This window comes from Pristiophorus japonicus, chromosome 11 (genome assembly GCF_044704955.1).
Source record: "Pristiophorus japonicus isolate sPriJap1 chromosome 11, sPriJap1.hap1, whole genome shotgun sequence".
In the NCBI taxonomy this organism is placed as follows: Eukaryota; Metazoa; Chordata; class Chondrichthyes; family Pristiophoridae; genus Pristiophorus; species Pristiophorus japonicus.
This window is the reverse complement of record NC_091987.1, coordinates 194939111-194962294: the sequence shown is the minus strand read 5'-3', so window position 1 is coordinate 194962294 and position 23184 is coordinate 194939111. Positions and strand designations below refer to the sequence as shown.

Below are 23184 nucleotides of genomic sequence, written 5' to 3'. Positions count from 1 at the left end.
CATAGATTAAATTGTACCGTTGCAATAAGCAAACAGCAGAACAAGCTTCTTTGTTGTCTCTCTCTCTAAGGTCGACGCCCTAGGCTGGACCACACCCACGTCTGCGCATGTGCATTAGGCTTGCTTTGATCAGGAACATTTGAGGCAATGAAGTTTAATGCAATTCTTTAATTTTGGATTTTTTTCAAAGTACCACCCCATCACTGACCGAACATCATCTCACCGGGCTCAAGGGTTGGCCGGCAGAATCGCTCCCTCGTCCGGACATGGGCTCGGCAAATATCACGCCTCCCGGGCTTCTTTTGATGCTGCTGCATAATGTAAGGGTTCTCATCCCTTCAGTTCGGCTTCCACCGCCCGCCCCCCCACCCAGGCTTCTTTTGATGCCGAGCCCCTGTGTCTGGGCGAGGGAGCGATTCTGCTGGCGGACCCTCGAGCCCGGTGAGGAGATGTTTGGTGGTGGCGTAGCACTTTGGGGGAAAAAAAATCAAAAATTTAGGAATTGCATTGGACTTTCATTTTCTGGGTTTCAAGTTTAAAAAAAAATTAAGCTTCATGTTGGAAATTTAATGTGTTCTTGACTTTCTCCAAAACTTCACAAAAACAATGGCATTTTTCTTAAGTGCCCAGAAGGTTTTTTTGGGAGTGGTCACATACGCCGTCCTAGGAAAAATGTAAGTCAGCCAAACTTGCTTCAATGTGAAAAACTGGTGCAGACATCAGGTTACGCCCTCCATGATGCAAAAAAAACTTTTTAAAAATTGTAACTGAGTTACACAGGTGCACAATCTTTGGGAAAACTTGGATATTTTAATTTAGGCCAAAAAAAGCGGCACGCACTTAAAAAAAAACGGCGCAGATAACTGGGCCCGAAGTGTTTAATGTATGTATAAAATGGGTTTCGAAGGAGATGGCTAATTTAAAAAGAAATCTAACATTAGTTGACCAATAATCGAATGATAGAATCCAGATTAAGACCACTTAATAGAATGGATGTGCAGGAAGTGGTAATACAAATCATACTTTTTGCCATCTCTTCAGGTACTTCTACTGCTCAGCCTTGTTTTTTTTTTCTCTGCATCACATTGGGATGTATACTTTTACAATGCACTAACCAGTGTAAGTTGTGATGTATGAAGGGGGTTATAATGTTGGAATAAAATCTCTGCAGCATATATAGTTATGTAGTGTTTCTATATTAGGTCCTGCTAGATCGGGTGTGTGGAAAGCTAATCTTGACGTGCGAGTCTTACATCTCTAATATAGTTCTTGGAGAGGGTGCAGCTGAATGTATGGATGAAAATATGTTGGTAAGTGACAGAATTCAACTGAATTTAATAGATTGCTATAAAAATTGAATAAATTGACTCGGACTCTCACATTTTATGCTCATCAAAATAAAGGCTGCAATCAAAGCAGCATTAGAGTCTTGCAACCTTAAGTATTTTGTGAATAATTATCTTTGTCACTCATGAAATGCTGGGGTAGGAACATGAACCTGTCTCTTAAAGAATAGCACCTATCCTTGGGATAAATTGTAATGAATTGTAGCTTGTCGCAGAGCATTCATGCCGATTAACAGCAGATGAACATTCGAGAGATATAAAGCAAACTGTAATGAAAAGTTGATGGATATTCAAAGAATGAAAGAAAACATTCCAGCTTTTTGTCTTTGTTTTTAAGGCTTCAAATCACTGATCAATACGGTTTAAGTAAAGGGAGTGTAAATTTGTCATGCAATCACACTCTGGCAATTCATAATGATGAATGGATGAAATTTTAATATTGTGCCCACTTGAGTTGTGAAAAATGGCGAGCAGTATAATTGAGGGGTTTTGATAGAGCAAATGGGGACAAACTATTTCCTTGGCAAGTGGTAACCAGAGGTCATAGATTTAAAATAATAGGCAAAAGAACTAGAGGGGAAATGAGAAATTTCTTCACACACGGGGTTGTTAAGATCTGGAACGCACTACATGAAAGTGGTGGAATCCGCTTCCATAATAACTTTCAAAAGGCAATTGGACATGCATTTGAAGATGAATAATTTGCAGGATTTTGGGATAAAAGCTGGGGTGTGGGAACTGAATTGGACAGCTCTTTCAGAGAGCCGCACAGGCACGTCTGGCGGAATGGCCTCCGTCTGTACTGTAAGATTCAATGATTCTAATTGCAGATTTTGCCCTCTGGGAAAGAGAATTATAAGCCGTAAAATACTATGGTGCAGTATTGCTAGTTACAGGCCTGTCATTGTAATAGTTGTGTGGGGAGCAGTTTGAGATGATGAATATAAGAGCATTGTGCACCCCACACAACATTATTGGATCGAGTAAATTTACGTTTTCATTCCATTTCTCTCGCCAATATGGGAACACACAGTTTTTCTGAAAGCGTGTTATTTGGTGTGCTTGATTGTCCTCCCAAGTGACACTTGCATCTTGCATAGAATTCCTGGTGCTGGAAGAGTATGTTGCACTTCTCTTTGCATCTTGAGAATTACTGAGGTCTCAGTGCAACATCTTGTGTTTCCTCAGGTGAAGTACCTTTTCACACTTGGCGAAGTAGCACAGCTATGCCCTACAAAAGTTGAGAAGCGCATCTTCCTGCTGGTTCAGTCGTTTCTTGCTGCCCCTTCCAGCTTAGCACCTGGTGAGAACTGTGACTTTATTTTCTAGAAATCCTGTTATGCCGGATAATATTGTGAAGTTGATGTATAACCCAAGCTGCTGTAAAATAGACTTGCTTTGTTACAGCTGTAGCTGTTCAGTGGTTCACCTTTTGGAACTAATAAATCTTGAAATTGATTGCAACTGATTGCAGTTGGTCTTGCCAAACGTGTACTGCTAAAGGGCAGACTCTTTAGCTTTAAAATAACCCCCGGCTACTATTCTCTACTGTTAACAGTCTCCTTAAACCCCTCTCCTCTGTCTCCACCACACTCACCTCCAACAAGGTGAGGAGCTCATGGACTTCTTTGTCTCAAAGATTGAGACCATCCGATCAGCTGCCTCTGCGAGTTCCCTTCCTTCACCTAGCCCACCAGGCCAAACTTCATCTGAGACTCCCACCTGCCCTAGCCCTAAACTCATATCTTTCTCTAGTTTCTCTTTGATCTCCCCAAGCTCATCTTGTCCATGAGACCCACTTCCTGGTCCCTCGACCCTATTCCCACTAAACCGCCGACCACCCAACTTCCTTTTTTGGCTCCCATGTTAGCCGACATTGTTAACGATTCTCTCCTCAGGGACTATTCCCCATCCTTTACATCTGCTGTCATCATTCCTATCAAAAAAAACAATTATTGACCCCACTTTGATTGCAAGCTATCGCCCCATCTCCAACCTCCCATTCCTGTTCAAAGTATTTAAATGTGTTGTCGCCTCCCAAATCCATGACTATTTTTCCATGAATTCAGTGTTTGAATCCCTTCAATCTGGTTTTCGCCCCTGCTACAGTACTGAAATGGCTCTCATCAAAGTCACAAATGACATCCTTTGTGACTGTGACAAAGATAAACTATCCCTCCTCATCTTTCTGGACCTGATTGCAGCCTTTGAAATAGTTGACCACTCCATCCTCCTCCAACGCCTCTCCACCATCATCCAGTTAGGTGGGAATGCACTCTCCAGGTTCAATTCTTATCTATCCAATCATAGTCAGAACATGGCTTCTCTTCCCACTCCCGCATCGTTACCTCTGGTGTTCCCCCAAGGATCTGTCCTTGGCCCCCTCTTTTTTTTCTCATCTCTATGTCGCCCCTTGGCGATGATATCTGAAAATACGAGTCCGTTTCCACGTGTATGCTGACGACACCGAGCTCTACCTCTCCACCACTTCTCTTGACACTTGCTTGGTTTCTAAATTGTCAGATTGGTTGTCCGACATCCAATACTGGATGAGCAGAAATCCGCGGCATAACTAAAACCGCCTTTTTCCACCTCCGTAACATTGACTGCCTCCACCGCTGCCTCAGTTCTTCTCGTGCTGAAACCCTCGTTCATGCCTTTGTTACCTCGAGACTTGACTACTCCAACTCACTCCTGGCTGCCCTCCCACATTCTACACTACGTAAACTTGAGGTAATCCAAAACTCAGCAGCCCGTGTCTTAACTCGCACCAGGTCACGATCACTCATCACCTCTGTGCTTTCTGACCAACATTGGCTCCCGGTTAAACAACGCCTCAATTTCAAAACTCTCATCCTTGTTTGCAAATCACTCCATGGCCTTGCCCCTCCCTATCTCGAATCTTTTTCAGCCTCACAACCTTACAGGGTGTCTGCGCTCCTCAAATTCTGCCCTGTTGCACATCCCTGATTATAACTGCTCAATCATCAGTGACCGTGCCTTCAGCTGTTTGGGCCCTAAGCTCTGGAACTCCCTGCCTAAACCTCTCCGCCTTTCTACCCCTCTTTCCACCTTTTAAGACACTCCTTAAAACCTACCTCTTTAAGCAAGCTTTTGGTCATCTGCCTTAATTTCTTCTTTTATGGCTCGGTGTCAAATTTATCTGTTTTGTCTGTAACACTGTTATGAAGCGCCTTGGGATGTTTTACTGCATTAAAGGCGCTATAATAAATAAAAGTTATTATTATTTTGTTTGAATATAATTCCTAAAGTTTTTTTCAAAGTTGTTACAGTATTGGATATAGAACACTTTTTTTTTTCCATTGTGCTAACATTACTTTTATCTGCGGAAAATATAGTTTATTGTGGCTAGTTTTTACAATGTGAGGAATGGCTATATCGTTTTGTTAAAGTTTGGGTCTTTCACGGATGACCCTCAAGCTTACAACCCATCTTTATTTGATCAATATCTAAATAAATGTAGCAAGCACAAAGGAACAAGATGACCCTCGTCAATGTATTCCAATTTATGGGATATAGCAGGTGCCCCTGTATGATTTTCTCAATTTAAAGAAGGCAGAAGATTAAAAGCATCATCAGACAATGGCTTAGATCATAGGATTCTAAATAGATTTATTGAATAGTTACTAGCTAAGTGAACAATATTGAATACAAACTATATTCATAATTAGAAGCCTTACTATGCTGCTTGTAATGGAAACAACAGAGGCGGTTCTCCTAGCATTCATTCAACAATGAACTGATTTTTGAAACATGGGCCCTTGCATCTTAATTTGGCTAGCATTGCGTCTCTGATCTACCATATCGCTGTCTGCTTTAGAATAGTAACTGAGAGAAAGTCGGTCTGTAATATGCCATTCAAAATCTTTTGAAGGGACCCTACAGTAATTTGGATGATGAGGCATTATATAAAGACAGGTGCATTATACAGTACAATATATGATTCTGATGTTTCCCTGTTTAAGACCGCAGAGATTAATTGCCTTTGAGGAAACACTGGGTGAGGTCAAAGTTTAATTGTTCACACTTCAGGTCAGAATCTGGCTTTTTTTTTGTATGATTGGTCAGGCCAATTAGGTGTTAGATATCATGACCTAGCAATGGTGACCGAGATTTTATAATCTAATTTGTAATTTTAAAATGATTGAGTTATGGTCAATGTTACAATTGTAAAGTCTAGACCTCCCACTCCTGTATCACTTGAGCAATTTTTAATTGCTGGGGAACTTAGTATATTTCAAAAGACTGCCTTTGCTTTTTTTTTTAAAAAGTGTTGACATAGATATTGGTAATATGGCAGAGAGGAAATGAATGCCAAGGGTTTTTAAAATCACCTGGGTTTTTTTGTTGTATTATTTTTAAAGATTCCTGGTTGCAAATCTTGATGTGGGGAGGGGTCTTTGACTTGGAAAAACTCTTGCCAATTGATTTGTCAAATTATTTAAATGTTTTTTCTTTACTCGACCATAAGTGACTAGGTTTCTGAATTGTATTTTATTCTTTAGCTGTTGCTTTAGATGGTGGCAATCCTCCAGCTTCACAGCCCCTTTCTCAGTTCTCCGGACCTGCTGCTGTGCCTTCTGTTATCCGAGCGCATGCATTTTTCACTCTGGGTAAGACCCTTTCAGCTTAGGTTTGCGAGAACAAGTTTCTTCCGTTCCACAAATATATTCCACATTTGTACATTTCTAGTAGGAACGGCTATGTAGTGATCAAGATTGAAAATACTGTCATTTGTTTATATTCTCCCTAATGAAAGGTGCTGTAGTCAAATTATGTCTTTATTAGCACATCAGCTAAGATCAGGTAACTTAACGAAGACCTGGCATCAAAGCAGGGATTACAAAAACAAAATACTGTGGATGCTGGAATCTGAAATAAAAACAGAAAATGCTGGAAATACTCAGCCGGTCAGGCAGCATCTATGGAGAGAAACAGAGTTAATGTTTCAGGTTGGTGACCCCTTCAAAGCAGAAAATATTTGACTTTGCTGCACACTGGATAAACGTGCTGACACATCGAGGGGCCTTTGTAAATTATTTGATTGACAATTGGGACTGTGTCAATTTGAGATGAGTGATCCTACATCTCATTTACCTGTATCAGCAATTGTTTTGTTAAATGCAGGAAATTCAGAAGTAAAATCCTAATCACGACCCTACAGAAATTAAGAGATGCATATTCTCTTATCCATTTTAGAACTTTTAAGTTCACATTGAATTTGTTGAGCTGATGTCACTTTTTCTGCAGCTTAATAAAAAAAATCTTAAACTATTATGGATTGGAACTGGGCCGTAAAAACCAGGTAGACTATGGTTCAATTCCCAGTCTGAGCTGTGCTTGTGAATCTCACTGGGCAATTCGCCACAGTGTGCTTTTGTTTGGGGCGGGGGGGGGGGGCGGCGGGGGCGGGAATCAATCGGTTAGGGTATACTCTTGATTGCCAACATTGAAACTATGATCGTCTCTCTCTGCAGATGCCGGGAGGACATGAGTACGCCAAGTTTTGATGCTATTTGCAATCAGATAGCCTGCTGACCACCAAGTCTCAATGGAAATTAAAAAAACAATCTCATCTTGCATGCCGGTCTTGGCAACGACATTTCAGACTTAACTATACATTTTTATAGTAATGATGTATTACCTTATTTTACTTTGTACAGGAAAATTGTGCCTACAGCATGAAGATCTAGCAAAGAAATGCATCGCTGCCCTCGCACGCGAGTTGGAGGTGTGCGAAAATGTTGCAGTTCGCAATAATGTTATCATCATCATGTGTGACCTCTGTATGCGATATACTAGTATGGTAGATCGGTACATTCCTAACATTGCTGTGTGCTTAAAAGATGACGACCCCTTTATCCGCAAACAGACTCTGGTCATGCTGACCAACTTACTCCAGGTGAGCAAGGAGCATGCCCTTTTATTATACAAGATCAAATAACTGACACAGTTATATTTGTGAATAGTTCTCTGTTCCGCATCCCTAATCCTGAGTTACTACTTTACTTTGTAATCTGTGTATTCTCTTTAAACAGTGACCCTATTATAAATCTTAAGTGGCATTTATCTAAATATCTTACATTTTGGAATAAAATTGTTGAGAACTGATTTCCCACACAGTCACGATGCATTTATGTAATTAAGAAGAAAACACTGCTAAATATTAGTATTGATTTCCAATCATTTGGAGTATTAAAGATTGAACCATTTCCTGATTCTCATTCAGATGCTTTATTTTGTCATCTTCAAATTTAGTTGCAATAGATGTTTGCCATTTATCAAAACTAGACATTATTGCTTAAAATAATAGCTTCTTTGTAACAACCCAAATTCTTGAAAGAGAAGGAAGTTTAGTTGGAGTACTTTTCTGTGCAAACTCCTCATCACACAAAATATCCTTGATTCGTGTCTATTATTGGACATTTCCACCTCTGCTTCCTATTGGAGCTAGTTTTTTGAAACATTTGTTCACGGGATGTGGGTGTCGCTGGCAAGGCCAGCATTTATTGCCCATCCCCAATTACCCTTGAGAAGGTGGGACTGAGCTGCCACCTTGAACTGCTGCAGTCCCTGTGGCGAAGGGACTCCTATGCTGTTGAGGAGGGAGTTCCAGGACTTTGACCCAGCGACCATGAAGGAATGGCAATACATGTGCAAGTCAGGACGGTGTGTGACTTGGAGGGGAACTTTGAGGTGATGGTGTTCCCAGGCACCTGCTGCCTTTGTCCTTCAAGGTGGTAGAGGTCGCAGGTTTAATTTCTTGTCATAGGTTATTTTATGGCTTATTTGTGGGACCAAGACATATGTGGGTCCTAGGCTGATATATTTGTGGTACCCAACACAGCCCTCAGACTTTTGCAGCTGAACCTGGTCACCCAACCTTTGCTGATGAGGCAAAATCAGTCAAATGAAAGATGAACTGAATAATTTCACTCATTTAGAATGCAAGGAACCTACCAGTCTTATAATGTTTATATATTTTCTTTTTGCAGGAAGAGTTTATAAAATGGAAGGGTTCCCTTTTCTTCAGATTTGTGAGTGTTCTGGTGGACTCAGATGAAAGTATACGGAGGTAATTGGCTTTGTTTTATCTTTTGTTTACTTGAGGTATCAAAAAAAAATTAAGAATGGATGCATGTTAAATCCACAATGGATAGAATTTCATAAGGTTTGTGAATGTCATGGTGTATATGGCTGAATGATTTCTAGACTATTCTTAAAAAAAAAAACCACTCCGATAAAGGATCCACTCGAAACATTAACTGTTTAACTCCTGATTCTGAATGATGTGAACTTTCATATATTTTGTTTTTATTTAAGATTCCCATGTTGACTTATTTTTAAGTTTGTATGCAGTTTTATTTTTAGATGAATTGTCGTCTATTCTCCCTGGCAGTGTTGCCCTGCACCAGTCATTAGGAAGTGCATTGTTGTGGTTCAACATAAGTTTGCATCTACCACAGCAACACATTGATCGGTGAACTGTCTATAGCTATTAGCTTTTTTTTTAAATAGTTACTTAATTAAATTGTATTATAGCCTTGAAATTAGCTCAATGTGCAGTTATGAGACCAGCTGAGCACAGATAACTTAAAGGATAGTTAACATAAGAAAAAAAAGAATTAGGAGCAGGAGTAGGCCATTCAGCCCCTCGAGCCTGCTCCACCATTCAATAAGATCATGGTTGATCTTCTACATCCACTCAGCTTTCCCACGCTATCCCTTGATTTCCTTAGTGCCCAAAAATCTCTCTCTGTCTCGTGTATATTCAGCGACTGAGCATCCACAGCCCTCTTGGGTAGAGAATTCCAAAGATTCACAATCCTCTGGGTGAAGAAATTTCTACTTCTGGGTCTTAAGTGGCCGCCCCTTCCTCCTGAGACTTTGACCCCTAGTTCTAGACTCTCCAGGGGAAACAGTCTCTCAGCATCCAGCATGTCAAGTCCTCTAATATAAACTCTTATGGGTGAGGAAAAGTAATTTGGCCAATTGAAACTCGCCCTTTCGACACCATGGCAACAAATGGATTTTTCAACAACTCTATTTTCTTTTACTTTCCTCGGCAGAACATTCCAAACAATTAGCATCTTCAGTAAAGCCATTTTTACTGAGATCTTCTCTAAATTCCCTTTTCTACTTGTGTCTCTTGTCCTACCATCTTGCTATGTTTTGAAGTTCCAACCTGGGTTTACCTTTACTTTGGCGAAGTAGTAACTAGAATCATAGAAGTTTACAGCATGGAAGGAGGCCATTTCGGCCCATCGTGTTCGTGCCAGCCAGCAAGAGGCTATCCAGCATGCCAGGGGATCTCGGAGACGTTGTAATTGTGACCATCTTCAAGAAAGGAGATAAGTCCGATTGCGGTAACTACAGATGAATTTCCCTGCTGTCTACTACAGGGAAAGTTATCGCCAGAATCCTCCTCAGCCGTCTTCTCCCTGTGGCAGAAGAGCTCCTCCCAGAGTCACAATGTGGATTCCGCCCACTAAGGGGCACAATGGACATGATCTTCACATGACAAATTCAAGAGAAATGCAGGGAACAACACCAACCTCTATACATGGCCGCCTTTGACCTGACAAAGGCTTTTGACACCGTCAACTATGAGGAATTATGGAGTGTACACTTCAAATTTGGCTGTCCTCAAAAATTTGTCACCATCCTCCGCTTGCTTCATGATAACATGCAAGCTGTGATCCTGACCAATGGATCTACCACAGACCCAAATCATGTATGAACAGGGATGAAGCAAGGCTGTCTCATTGCACCAATGCTCTTCTCAATCTTCCTTGCTGCAATGCTACATCATCATAGGCAGTCCCTCAATCGAGGAAGACTTGCTTCCACTCAAAGTGAGTTCTCAGGTGACTGTACAGTCCAATACGGGAATCACAGTTTCTGTCACAGATGGGACAGACAGTCGTTGAAGGAAAGGGTGGGTGGGAAGTCTGGTTTGCCACATGCTCCTTCCGCTGTCTGTGCATGCTGTCGGCAACGAGACTCGAGGTGCTCAGCGCCCTCCCAGATGCTGGGAGGGCGCTGAGGGCGGTCTTGGGCCAGGGATTCCCAGGTGCCGGTGGGGATGTTGAACTTAATCAAGGAGGCTTTGAGGGTGTCCTTGAAAAGTTTATCTGCCCATCTGGGGTTCGCTTGCCATGTAGGAGTTTGCTTTGGGAGTCTTGTGTCGGTCATACAGACGATGTTGCCCTCTGTCATCAAACTACAGTATCTGGACGACGCTTGCATCTTCGTACATTCAGAGGCTGAACTCCAAGCAATCGTCAACATCTTCACCGAGGCATACAAAACATCTGTAAGACAAAGGTCCTCCACCAACCTGACCCCGCCACACAGCACTGCCCGCCGGTCATCAAAATCCAGGCGCGGCCTTGGACAACGTGCAATGCTACAACTCGCTGTCAGCAAACTTCCCGCTGGAGTGGAGATAATCTATAGAACAAACGGGAAATTGTTCAACCTTCGTTGCCTTCAGTCCAGATCCAACATAGTGCCATCCTCTGTCATCAAATTACAATATGTAGATGAGGCTTGCGTCTGCGCTCACTCGGAGGACGAACTCTGAACCATCGTCAACACATTCAGAGTGTACTAAACATCCGTAAAACAAAGGTGCTCTATCAACCTGTTCCCGCCACACAGCACTGCCCCGGTGAGGCTTTGGACAAAGTGGACCATTTTCCATACCTCCAGGAGCCTACTGTCAACAAGGGCAGACATCGATGACTAGGTTCAACACCGCTTTCAGTGTGCCTTTGGTTGCCTAAGGAATAGAATGTTTGAAAACCAGCACAAAGCTCATGGTCTACAGAACAGTAGTGATACCTGCCCTCATATATGCTTCTGAGACATGGACTATATACAGCAGGCACATCAAAGCACTGGAGAAGTACCATTAACGCTGCCTCAGGAAGATCCTGCAAATCCATTGGCAGGATAGGTGCACCAATGTCAGTGTTCTCGTGCAGGCAACATCCTCCGCATCGAAGCATTGACAACACTCGATCAGCTCCGATGGATGGGCCACATAGTCCATATGCCCAATACGAGACTCCCTAAGCAAGCGCTTTACTCGGAGCTCCGACAGGGCAGACGAGCCCCAGGTGGGCAGAGGAAACGCTTCAAGGACACCCTCAAGGCCTCCTTGAAGTTCGACATCCCCACCGACACCTGGGAATCCATGGCGCAAGATCGCTCAAAGTGGAAGAGAATAATCCATGAGGGCATCGAACACTTCGAGTCTCTTCGCCGGGAGCAAGCAGAGACCAAGCGCATATGGTGGAAGGAGGGCACGACAACCCAAGCACTTCAAAAAACTGGCACTTCAACCAACGTACTTTCAACTACCGTCTGTCTAACCTGCAACAGAGACACTAGTTTCCGCATTGGACTTAACAGTCATCTGAGAACTCATTTTTAATGTGGAAGCAAGTCATCCTCAACTGCGAGGGACTGCCTATGATGATTGATCCAGCCCAATTCCACTTTCCAGCTCTAGGTCCGTAACTCTGCAGGTTATGGTACTGCAAGTGCACATCCAAGTACTTTTTAAATGTGGTGAGGGTTTCTGCCTCTACCGCCCTTTCGGGCAGTGAGTTCCAGACCCCCACAACCCTCTGCGTGAGGAAATTTCCCCTCAAATCCCCTCTAAACCTTCTACCAATTACTTTAACTTTATGTCCCCTGGTTGTTGACCCCTCTGCTAAGGGAAATAGGCTCTTTATATCCACTATATCTAGGCCCCTCATAATTTTATGCACCTCAATGAGGTCTCCCCTCAGTCTCCTCTGTTCCAAGGAAACAAACTCAGCCTATCCAATCTGTCCTCATAGCTAAGATTCTCCACTTTCGGCAACATCCTCGTAAATCTCCTCTCCAGTGCAATCACGTCCTTCCTATAATGCGGTGACTAGAACTGCACACAGTACTCCAGCTGTGGCCTAACTAGTGTTTTATTCAGTTCAAGCATAGCCCCCTGCTCTTGTATTCTATGCCTTGGCTAATAAAGGCAAGCATTATTTATGCTGCCTTAACCACCTTATTTACCTGGCCTGCTACCTGTGGACATGCACTCCAAGGTCCCTTTGTTCCTCTACACGTCTCAGTGTCCTACCATTTATTGTGTATTCCTTTTCCTTGTTAGCCCCCCTCAAATGCATTACCTCAGTTCTCCGGATTAAATTCCATTTGCCACTGTTCTGCCCACCTGACCAGTTGATTGATATCTTCTTGCAGTTCGCAGCTTTCTTCTTCATTCTCAACCACATAGCCGATTTTAGTATCATCTGCAAACTTCTTAATCATACCCCCTATATTCAAGTCTGATCATTGATGTATACCACAAAAAGCAAGGGACCCAGTACTGAAACATCCTTCCAGTCACAAAAACACCCATCAATCATTACCTGTTGCTTCCTGCATCTGTGCCAATTTTGGATCCAACTTGCCACTTTGCCCTGGATCCCATGGGCTTTTACTTTCGTGACCAGTCTGCCATGTGGGTCCTTATCAAAAGTTTTGCTAAAATCAATATACACTGCCCTCATTGACCCTCCTCAAAATTCAATCAAGTTAGACATGACCTTCCCTTAACAAATCTGTTCTGACTGTCCTTGATTAATCCGTGCCTTTCTAAATGAAGATTTACCGTCCTTCAGGATTTTTTCCAATAATTTTCTCACCACTGAGGTTAGGCTGACTGGCCTGTAATTACTTGGTTTATTCCTTTCTCCCTTCTTAAACAAAGGTACCACATTAGCAGTCCTCCAGTTCTCTGGCACCCACCTGAAGCCAGAAGATTGGAAAATGATAGTCAAAGCCTCTGCTATTTCCTCTTTTACTTCGCTTAACAGCCTGGGATACATTTCATCCGGGCCTGGGGACTTTCCAAGCTGCTAAACCCTTCAGTACCTCCTCTCTCACTTTTATGTTTATTTCATCTAATATTTCACAATCCTCTTCCTCGATAGCAGTATCTGCATCGCCCCTCTCTTTTTTGTGTAAACAGACGCAAAGTATTCATTAAGAACAATAATCAGAAGATTAATTAAACCCCCCTCCCTCCCCCCTTAATTTGCCTTAATTTTGAAGTAGAATCCACTCATTGCCGTTGAATCAGTGCTTCTGTTTGTACAGCTTTTGTTAATGTAATTTCATGTCTGCATGCCATTCGGCAAATCAAATGTGCATAAAACTGATTACTATTCTATTTAAGATTTGCAGAGTTCTGTTTAGTCTACCTGCTCCTGAAAAGACACCCAGTTATGTTCTCTCAACATTTTATTGAATGCATTTTGCATTTTAACGGCTATGAAAAACATGAACAATACAACAAATTTTCTCAAACTGACCGGTACGTAAGCTTTACTTCTAGATGTTGATGATTAACAATAAATGATATTAACTCACTTTGACATCTACTCAGACTTTTTGCAGTTAAACATTAAATCCTTCCCAGTATCCATACAAAAGATACCCCTGTTAATCACTGACATCTTAATAGATCGTTGGAACTGTATCAATTGATGACCCTCAACTCTTGCAAAGAGGATGTTTTCTCTAATATTTACTTTTTTAAAAGGTGGACCATTACATGAAATAATTACAGTACTTGCATTATTAAATTTAAAGGTAATAAGCTATTCAAATATGGAAAGGTGCCAATGAGTTCATGTGTTTTTAGATGACTTCTTCTCCCTTCCCTTTGATTGTCAGTTGTGCTGTGCATGTTGGAAATTGCAATTTTGCCCAACTTGAATCAGGTTTCTTAATTTTAAATTCCAAATATAGATATTTTGATCTACAGCTTGTTACAGATATGTGCAGGATTCTGAACTCACTTTCATTGCGAGGTGGTCTGGGCAAGTTGCACCATTTGGGCCCAAGTTTCCCCAGGAGTTGCTCCTTTATTTTTGGAGCAACTTGATTTTTCTGGACTATCTTTTTAGTTGCAATTCTGGCCATTTAATTTGCGCCAGTGTAAGTGAGTTAATTAGGTTTTTTTTTTTAGTTCAATTTTTTTTCAAAAGAGGGTGTTGACAGCCACTTACCCCTGTTTTAGGCGTTTGGCCAGAAAATAGTTGCTCCAAACTAACTTAGGCCAGCATAAGTTGCCACTTCTGTCTGCACAGAAAAACCTTACCAAGAGTTAAGGAATCGGCGCAAGTAACTACATTTAAAGCACCACCAAGCACCAAACAAAGCACAAAAAGTAATAAGCAATTAATTAACAAATAAAATAGAAGGAACCTTGCACCTAAAGCACCAAAATCAATCAGTAAATAACAAATAAAAAATAGAGGTCCTACCTTAGGGAACGCAGCGGGCCACCGATGAGGGACCCCATTTGGCCAGGGTTAGGGATGGCGTGCTTCGGGCCCCTCCCACACAGACTCTAGCACGCATGTGCAGAGGTCCCGGCACTGTTTTCCGCGTCGGGACCTGACTCCGCCCCCAATCCATTGGGCCACACTGTGTGCCACGACTGAAGAGGTTGGGGAGCGGCCAGAAAATCGACGTCTTTTTTCGGCGTGCTTGGAGGTGGACAAAAACGACGCACCTCGGGTGAGGGCGCCAGAAAAACAGGTTAGGGAAACTCTAGCCCATTATCTATTAGAAACACAAATTATCATTTTCTGAATGGTGGTACCACAGTTTCTGCTGCATTGAATTTATTTTGTTCAGTGTTTTAAGCGGGGGCTTCATGATCGGTGCCAATTTCCTTTTTTAAATTTTTTTTAATTGCCTTCCCATTTTATTCACCCCCCACCAATCTTGTCTGTATTTGACTGTTACTGGAGCATAATGATGTAAATTAAATTGCCCAGTTGAAGCTGAAGAGCCTTGGTTAATGATATGTAGTGATGGTCAGCTACTTTTATACTCGAGGGCCCAGTACCCCCTCCAAATAAGCACTATCCATATGGTAGCATCAAAACTCGCTGCTTAACATAAAGCGGACAAAAAGAAAATGAATCATTGTAACTTCAGGCTTTTTCAAAGATTTATGAATTGTGGCATTGCTCTGTTAAATGTTTTATTTGTAACAGTTGTATTCATAAAGAGCAATAATCCTCCAACAATATGTATGGGACTCCATTTCACACCTATGAAATCATTGTATGATTGTTAAAAATGGAATAATTTTTTCAGGACTTTTGAGCAGTTGTTAAAATTGCTCCTATTTGGCTATTCACCACCTAAGGTCCTAAGTTTGTCCTATTACAGATGTTCAGTATTGTAGGGGACTAGTACACCACATGACCAACTGTCTTTTCCTGACAGGGAGAAGAAACTGTTTTCCTTGAAGGGGAATAAAAACAAAGAGAAGCGAATGACTATTTACAAGTTTCTGTTGGAACACTTCACAGATGAGCAACGCTTCAACATCACTAATAAAATTGCTCATAATATTCTAGGTATGGATTTCTAGTGCAGTTGTAAATCAAGTTAAATAGAGAATAATATGTTAGAATAATTATAAGTACACTAGAATCGAGGGGTTCAAAAGGCATAACCGTAACCAACGTAAACTCACTTTGGTGTTCAGGTGGCCATTTAGCATCATGCCTACACATACTTATTTTTTACTTCTAATTTTTCGCCTCTTGATGGCACTGGCTGCTTTCTGGGGTATGGTTCCAATGCTCGCCAAACAGTCTCCATGCACCACTGCACCCTCTGCCCCCCGCCCCCCCCACTTCTGTATTGGAGTGAGTTTTGATGGGCTATTCGGAAAAGGGAGTATCATTGCTGAGCCCAATCCTGTCCTCAGCCACTGTCTACGCATGCAGGGTTTACTGGGTAGGAATTAAGAGTGCAGTCCTGGCTGATTTTTACCTTCTATGACATCCTACACCAGACCAGATGTAGTTCGATAACTCAACACACATGGAGTTTGATTCTCTGATCTTTGAGTGGGTGTGGCTTAGTACTTTTTTGAATTATCTTTTTAAAAAGCTGCTCTAATAGGCATTCAGCTAATTGTCCTTGGTGTAGGCAACATACAGCCTCAATGCACACAAATTAACTTTCTAAAACTGTTGCATACTGGCACTGTCAAATAACAAGATAGTGACTGGGTCCATGTAAGACGATGGTTCCATGACATAATGCGAGCAAGCTTTGAGTTAATTGAATTATATATGATCGAGAAAGGAATATTATAAAAATATTTGTTAATAAATCCATATTTATATAAACAATAGTAGCCCGCTGGATTGGCACGCCATCCACCACCTTAACCATTCCCTCCCTCCACCACGACTGCAGTGTGTACCATCTACAAGATGCACTGCAACAGCTCGCCAAGGCTTCTTCGACAGCGCCTCCCAAACCTGTGACCTCTACCACCTAGAAGGGCAAGGGCAGCACGAGTGTGGGAATACCAGCACCGCCAAGATCTCTTTCAAGTCACACAACATCCTGACTTGGAAATATATCACTGTTCCTTTATGGTCGCTGAGTCAAAGTCCTGGAACTCCCTAACAGCACGGTGGGAGTACACCACACGGACTGCAGCGGTTCAAGAGGCAGCTCACCACCACCTTCTCCAGGGCAATTAGGGATGGGCAATAAATGCAGGCCTTGCCAATGACACCCACATCCCAGGAACAAATATAAAAAAATATCTAAACAGTAGTACCGATTTAAAATTAAATTCACTGCTGATTTTTAAAAAAAATTATACATTTTAAGAATTCATTTCTTACCCAAAATGTAAGGCATGTAAATTTTCAGATGGGTGCCAATTTCAGGCTGGTTACTTTTTTGGAGCAGTTATAATATGTACGTGTTTGTCTTTTTTCAGCATGTTTTGTTGATGGTGTGCTTCCTTTGGATATGGAGGCGAATGAGTTGCTCTCGGATACATTTGTTGTGATGAGTTGCAAGGAGATCAAGCTCTCCTCTATAAGAGCAAAACCTAGTGACGAAGCCCAGGCAGATGATGAAATGGCCATGGCTAATGCAGTTATGCAGGCAGCGCAGAAAAAACTCATATCTCAGGTAACTGATCTGTAACTACAAACACTAAGGTAAACAGCAATGGACTTGATGTGCACAGTCTTGTTAAATAAGCTAAACTATTGAGTGCATTATAACATTCAGTTCACAATTTCAAAGATTTTCATGTTGCTGTTCCATATTTTATCAATACGTAAGCTATGTAATCTGCCTTTGTGTAGTAATACACTACCACAACTTTAAAACATTGTGAATGATTTTCAGTAATTTAAATAGGTAATACCTTTACATTGAATCAGGTTTGGTATTCAACTGAATTAACATCAAATCTACGTTAAAGGAAAAATCCTGCAGTTATTGAGTTGCAGGGATGGACAGGGCTACAGAGATTGGGAGGGTGAGGCCATGGAAGGATTTGGAAACCATGATGAGATTTTTAAAATCGAGATGTTGCTGAACTGAGAGCAAAAATATAGGTCGGCGAGCACAGGGCTGATAAGCGAACGGGACTTTGGTGCGAGTTAGAATACAGGCAGCTGAGTTTTGGATGAGCACAAGTTTACGGAAGATGCAAGACCCAAATTATGCAGGATAGCTCTTGCATCTTCACTAATCTGGTCACCTACAATAGTATGGCAAGTATCTCTAACTTACTGACCTGAAAAAAAAGAACTTGTCTTGATTGCAGGGTGTCACAAAGCTCCTGACTTCAAAATGCAAACAGAACTTCTATTGTTTGGGTTCTCTGGATTTTGAGTGACCATTAATGAACCCTGTAGAAAAGCTTTGGGATTCCTGCTCAAAGCTTCATGTTTCGTCTCACTCACAGTTTGGTCATTTGGTGTCTCGAAGTGGAAGCTTTGATTTTTTTTTTTTTGTTTTCTTTCAAATATTTAAAAAAAAATAACGCTTTCAATAATCATTTAAGTTGCATGTCTCCAATTGTAATTTGGAAAGCGTTGGTGGCTCTGATGAGGAATTTTTAGAAATGAAAGGGAAAAAGAAGTACTGTTTGATCAAATTATATTTTGAAGTTGATCAAAAGTTATTTTTGGGATGACAAGTAAAACCAGTGATTCGAAGCAATTCCAGCAATGGGAATATTTGATGGGTCTGTTGGGTCTCAGTAATTGCTGAGTGTTTGTAGCTAATCCTAAACCATGACTGACAGTACATTGCAGTGAGATTTCTCCCCTTCATTACCTCACCTATTGGAGCAACTTTATGTAAGATTCATTCAAATTCATTTTTATTATACAAATATTTAGAGGGCATTAGGCTATTATGGCTCATCAGCTCGTTTAGCCTTGTCCTGTATTCTTGACGGTGAGCTTTGACAGGTTATGTATAATGAGCAGTCGTCACTGGATAATGAACAAGGGCTGGAACCGTGGCTATTACCTCACAAAACCTGGGACACTGCTTGTTAACGCCACTGACACCACACAGACCATGGATCAAGCTTGGGACCTTCGGGTCTCCAGCTCAGCTGCTTACTGGATAAACCTGCTGAGTTATTGGGAAACAACATTGATTTTTAACATTAAATTGCCATTCCTGGCGTAAGGTCTTCTTGGAGAACTGAAAGAAACTCAAAGTTGCAAATCCAGTGGGGAAACAAATCTGGTTTGGGTGATGGAATGGGAGAAAAGCTGCGGACTACTGCTATCAGGCTATAACAGTGAAAGCATGTAGAAAATGTCCTAACATCACTAGAAGAGAACTTTGTTCAAAAAGCAATTGGATATATAACTTAACTTGACCATAAAATTCAATTTTGCTGAACAAACGCAGACTATTGGAAGAAGAAGCTTTGCTTCTTGAAAATTCAATGCAAATGCATTTTTATTTACAGGTACAAAAGAAGAATTTTATTGAAAACATCATCCCTATTGTATCATCCTTGAAGAGCCAACTGGAACAGAAGCACATCCCAGCACTGAAAGATCTCATGCATTACCTGCGAGTAAGAGGCTTCTGCTGGATATTACTGTTAGTGCAGTGTTTTATTGTGCCCTCAATATCTCAACAATCCTGCAGTTATAAATGCACAACTGTAGTCATTTGAGTAATTTACTTGGGTAAAAAATTATTTTGGGGCAGAACAAATGGGTGGAATGTAACTATGATCTGGATGACCCTTTTAAACTTAAATCTGAGTTTTAACCCATCGAGTTTAGGCTTTTAAAAAAAACCTTTTCAGTTTCTAGTAGATATGAAGTATAAGGGCACATGAATTAGCACTCAAGAGAAAGACCTTAATACATGATGTACAAAGTTAACACTGGTGTAGCTGGAGGTTCTGTTTAGAGTTGGGCTGTGGTGTATTTTGGGGGTATAGTAGCAGTGTTTTACACTGCCTCTGGATATTTCTATACTTGACCTTGCTTGATGCTAACATTAAGAGGGCAATTTTAGCCCCCATGACAGATAGGATGAGGGAGCGTTAAGAACTTAAAAAAAAAAATCTGAAACCCGACCCCCTCCCAAACCCGCTTGTAGTTCTGGTTTTAACAGGTGCGGGGGTGGGGGGGAAGTAACTAATCTCTTAGACGCGGTCAGTAATTTAAATATTTTAACTATGCTATGCGCACCCCAAATTTTACCAGAATTTTACATTTAATGGCGGTGGGCTGGGTTTCCCAGGGCTCAGGAAATCCGGCAACTGGAGGGAGGTGACAACGGCTAGATCCAGCAGGTAATTGCCTTTCCAGCGCTGTTTTGGGGGCAGGAGTGCTTCCCTCCGGCCTCTCGAGCAAACCTGCTTCCCTCTCCGCGATTTGAAGCCCCGTGCTAATTTTGTTTTCTGTAAAACTGGGACCAAAAGGTTTTATTTGCTCTGATTCCTAGATGTGTCTACACCATAAGCTTAGTGGGTAGGACGTTGACCTGTTCCCAAGGACTCTTGCAGTGCTGTTCTGTAGCGAACTGTTAACTGCTGAGGTGCAAATAGGTTCAATATGGGGTTTGTTAAAACTCCCTCCTTGGGGATGTTTTTGACCTTTTATATGGCCCCTCCTTCTGTAAGTAGGGCTGCTACTAAAACATCATATGTGGGCGACTGCAGGCATGCACACACACACACACACACACACACAGTGGTCACACAGCGATTTGAATCCCTCCCCCCTTGGAAAAAGGGAGAGTTTTGTATTTAATACTGTATTTGTTTTGTTTTTTCCCTAGGAAGTGATGCAGGATTACCGAAATGAGGTCAAGGACTTGTTTGCTGCCGATAAGCAGCTGGCAGCTGAGTTGGAGTATGATCTGAAAAAATATGAAGAACAGCTCATTAGGGAGGAAGCGGAAAGGCAGAATCTGCCAACAGCATTGGAAAATGAAAGCCCGACACTCACATCTGTAGTATGTTTCAGCTGTACCTTTTGTCTGATACACTCCCATGAAGCGTCTTGGAACGTTTTAGTACATTAAAGGCGCTATATAAATACGGGTTGGTGATGTTGATATCTAGCAACACAAGTTTACTCCAGATTTTCAGTGTGCTGTACAACAACAACTCCAGTTAAGCAACGCCACGATTTCAAAATTCTCATCCTTATTTTCAAATCCCTCCATGGCCTCATCCCTCCCTATCTCTCTCATCTCCTCCAGCCCCACAACCCCTGTATTCCTCTAATTCTGCCCTCTTGAGCATCCCTGATTATAATCGCTCAACCATCGGTGCCCGTGCCTTCTGTTGCCTAGGTCCCAAGCTCTGAAACTCCCTGTCTAAACCTCTACGCTTCTCTACACCTCGTTCTTTCTTCAAGGCACTCCTTGAAACCTACCTCTTTGACCAAGTTTTTGGTCACCTGCGCTAATTTCGCCTTATGTGGCTCGGTGTCAAATTGTTTTTATCTCAGTACTCCTGTGAAATGCCTTGGGATGTTTCACTACGTTAAAGGAGCTATATAAATACAAGTTGTTGTTGTTCTTTTGTACAAGAACCATTTCACTCCGTTTCAAGATAAAACTCTTGAGTAGATTTTAATAAATGAGCAAAGTTTGTAAGTATACTTAGTTCTGATATAAGGAAGGTCAGTAATGTACTTGCTGGGATATTGCAAAGTTTTTCCTTGTGAGGAGCTAACATGTATTTTTATATTTGGTTACAATGTCTATACAGAGCACAATTTCACATTTTTATTGTCTTTTTTTTTAAGTTATCACCCAGAGTTTCACCTGCAGTGCTCTCCGGTGCACAAGTTGGAAGTGAAACACGGTGTCCTGTTGGTACAAAAACAGTCCAATCTACAACACCACCGCAGAGGACTCCCATTTCAGCTTCCTGTGGTGTTATTACTCCTAAATCTGGAACACTGAAAATGTCTAAATTCCCCAAACCTAGGTACAGAAGCTAAATGATCCTCTTTGTAGTTTGCACTGCATTAGCCAGTTTCTATTGCATTATCGGACCACTGCCTCAAATCTGTCACTGACTAATATCTGTTTACCATAATGATTTACCCAAAAGATTCAAATATACTTTTTCTTTTAATATTTGTGATTGTAAATGTCGTGAATCTGGAGTCTTAGTTTTATTGAATTGAGCAATGGACTGATCCTTGTAATGTTTGATGTGTACTGAAGTACACAGCTGTAAATAAGTTTCATAATAGAACAGCCATTGTTGCAATGCGATCTTTTTAAATAGTCAGAAATGTGCCAAGAGACTGTTGTCATTTAGTTGCCAGTTGAATGGGATAAATAACACTCTAGTGTATTGTGCATGAGATCCTAACCTTTAGTAAATAGCATTCTAGTGCAAACTGAATGTTTAAAAAAAACACTATTGTTGAAGAAATCTAGTTAAAGGCTTATGATGCAGAAGAGAATCAGTAAGTAGTATAGCTTACAGCTTCAGGCTTTTCCTTCTTTGTTCAGGATTTTATTCTCTTTTAATCAAATAGAGAAGGAAATAAAATTCAGAATATTTGACAATTGTAAGTACAGTAATGCATTAGAAAAAAGTAATACTGAAGCGACTTACATTTTTACGCTATAGATCCATGTCGCTGAGCACAATGGCCATTCTGAATTCTGCAAAGAAGGCCGCAGAATTGGGCAATAAAAGGCGCATCAGCAGCTTTGGGGGGATGGCGTTGCCTTCTACTGTAAAGAGTGAAGTGCTGGAACGACCAGCTACTGGGCATGGGAGTGTTGCAGGTAGGTTGCTTCTGGTGAGGGACTTTGTGTTAATTTACTTTGGTCTCTGATTCATCTCTGGCATACTTGCAGTGCCCTTTCAAAAATATAAATAGTACACTATAGTTATGTTGTATGCTTCTTAGTGTAAAATAGGCAATATAAGAACACAAGAAATAGGAGCAGGAGAAGGCCATACAGCCCCTCGAGCCTGCTCCCCAATTTAATATGATCGTGGCTGATCTGATCATGGATCCAATCACTTCCCTGCCTGCTCTCCATAACCCCTTATTCCCTTATCGTTTAAGAAACTGTCTATTTCTGTCTTAAATTTATTCAATGTCCCAGCTTCCACAGCTCTCTGAGGCAGCGAATTCCACAGATCCACAACCCTAAGAGAAGAAATTTCTCATCTCAGTTTTAAATGGGCGGCCCCTTGTTCTAAGATTATACTCTCTAGTTCTAGTCTCCCCTATCAGTGGAAACATCCTCTCTGCATCCATCTTGGCAAGCCCCCTCATAATCTTATATGTTTCGATAAGATCACCTCTCATTCTTCTGAATTCCAATGAGTAGAGGCCCAACCTACTCAACCTTTCCTCATAAGTCAACCCCCTCATCTCTGGAATCAACCTAGTGAACCTTCTCTGAACTGCCTCCAAAGCAAGTATATCCTTTCTTAAATATG

At 41.5% G+C, this 23184-nt stretch overlaps 1 protein-coding gene across 1 annotated transcript in view; it reads left to right on the top strand.

Moving 5' to 3' along the window:
- ncapd3 (non-SMC condensin II complex, subunit D3) overlaps nucleotides 1-23184 on the top strand; it is an 86429-nt gene that overhangs the window by 51653 nt on the left and 11592 nt on the right. The window contains exons 20-31 of the mRNA XM_070894387.1: nucleotides 1203-1310; nucleotides 2535-2649; nucleotides 5873-5980; nucleotides 7031-7269; nucleotides 8363-8442; nucleotides 13603-13740; nucleotides 15672-15805; nucleotides 17197-17393; nucleotides 19207-19317; nucleotides 20538-20714; nucleotides 21515-21699; nucleotides 22357-22517. Of these exons, the coding sequence (XP_070750488.1) occupies nucleotides 1203-1310; nucleotides 2535-2649; nucleotides 5873-5980; nucleotides 7031-7269; nucleotides 8363-8442; nucleotides 13603-13740; nucleotides 15672-15805; nucleotides 17197-17393; nucleotides 19207-19317; nucleotides 20538-20714; nucleotides 21515-21699; nucleotides 22357-22517 (1753 nt within the window). The remainder of the gene's footprint in view (nucleotides 1-1202; nucleotides 1311-2534; nucleotides 2650-5872; nucleotides 5981-7030; nucleotides 7270-8362; nucleotides 8443-13602; nucleotides 13741-15671; nucleotides 15806-17196; nucleotides 17394-19206; nucleotides 19318-20537; nucleotides 20715-21514; nucleotides 21700-22356; nucleotides 22518-23184) is intronic.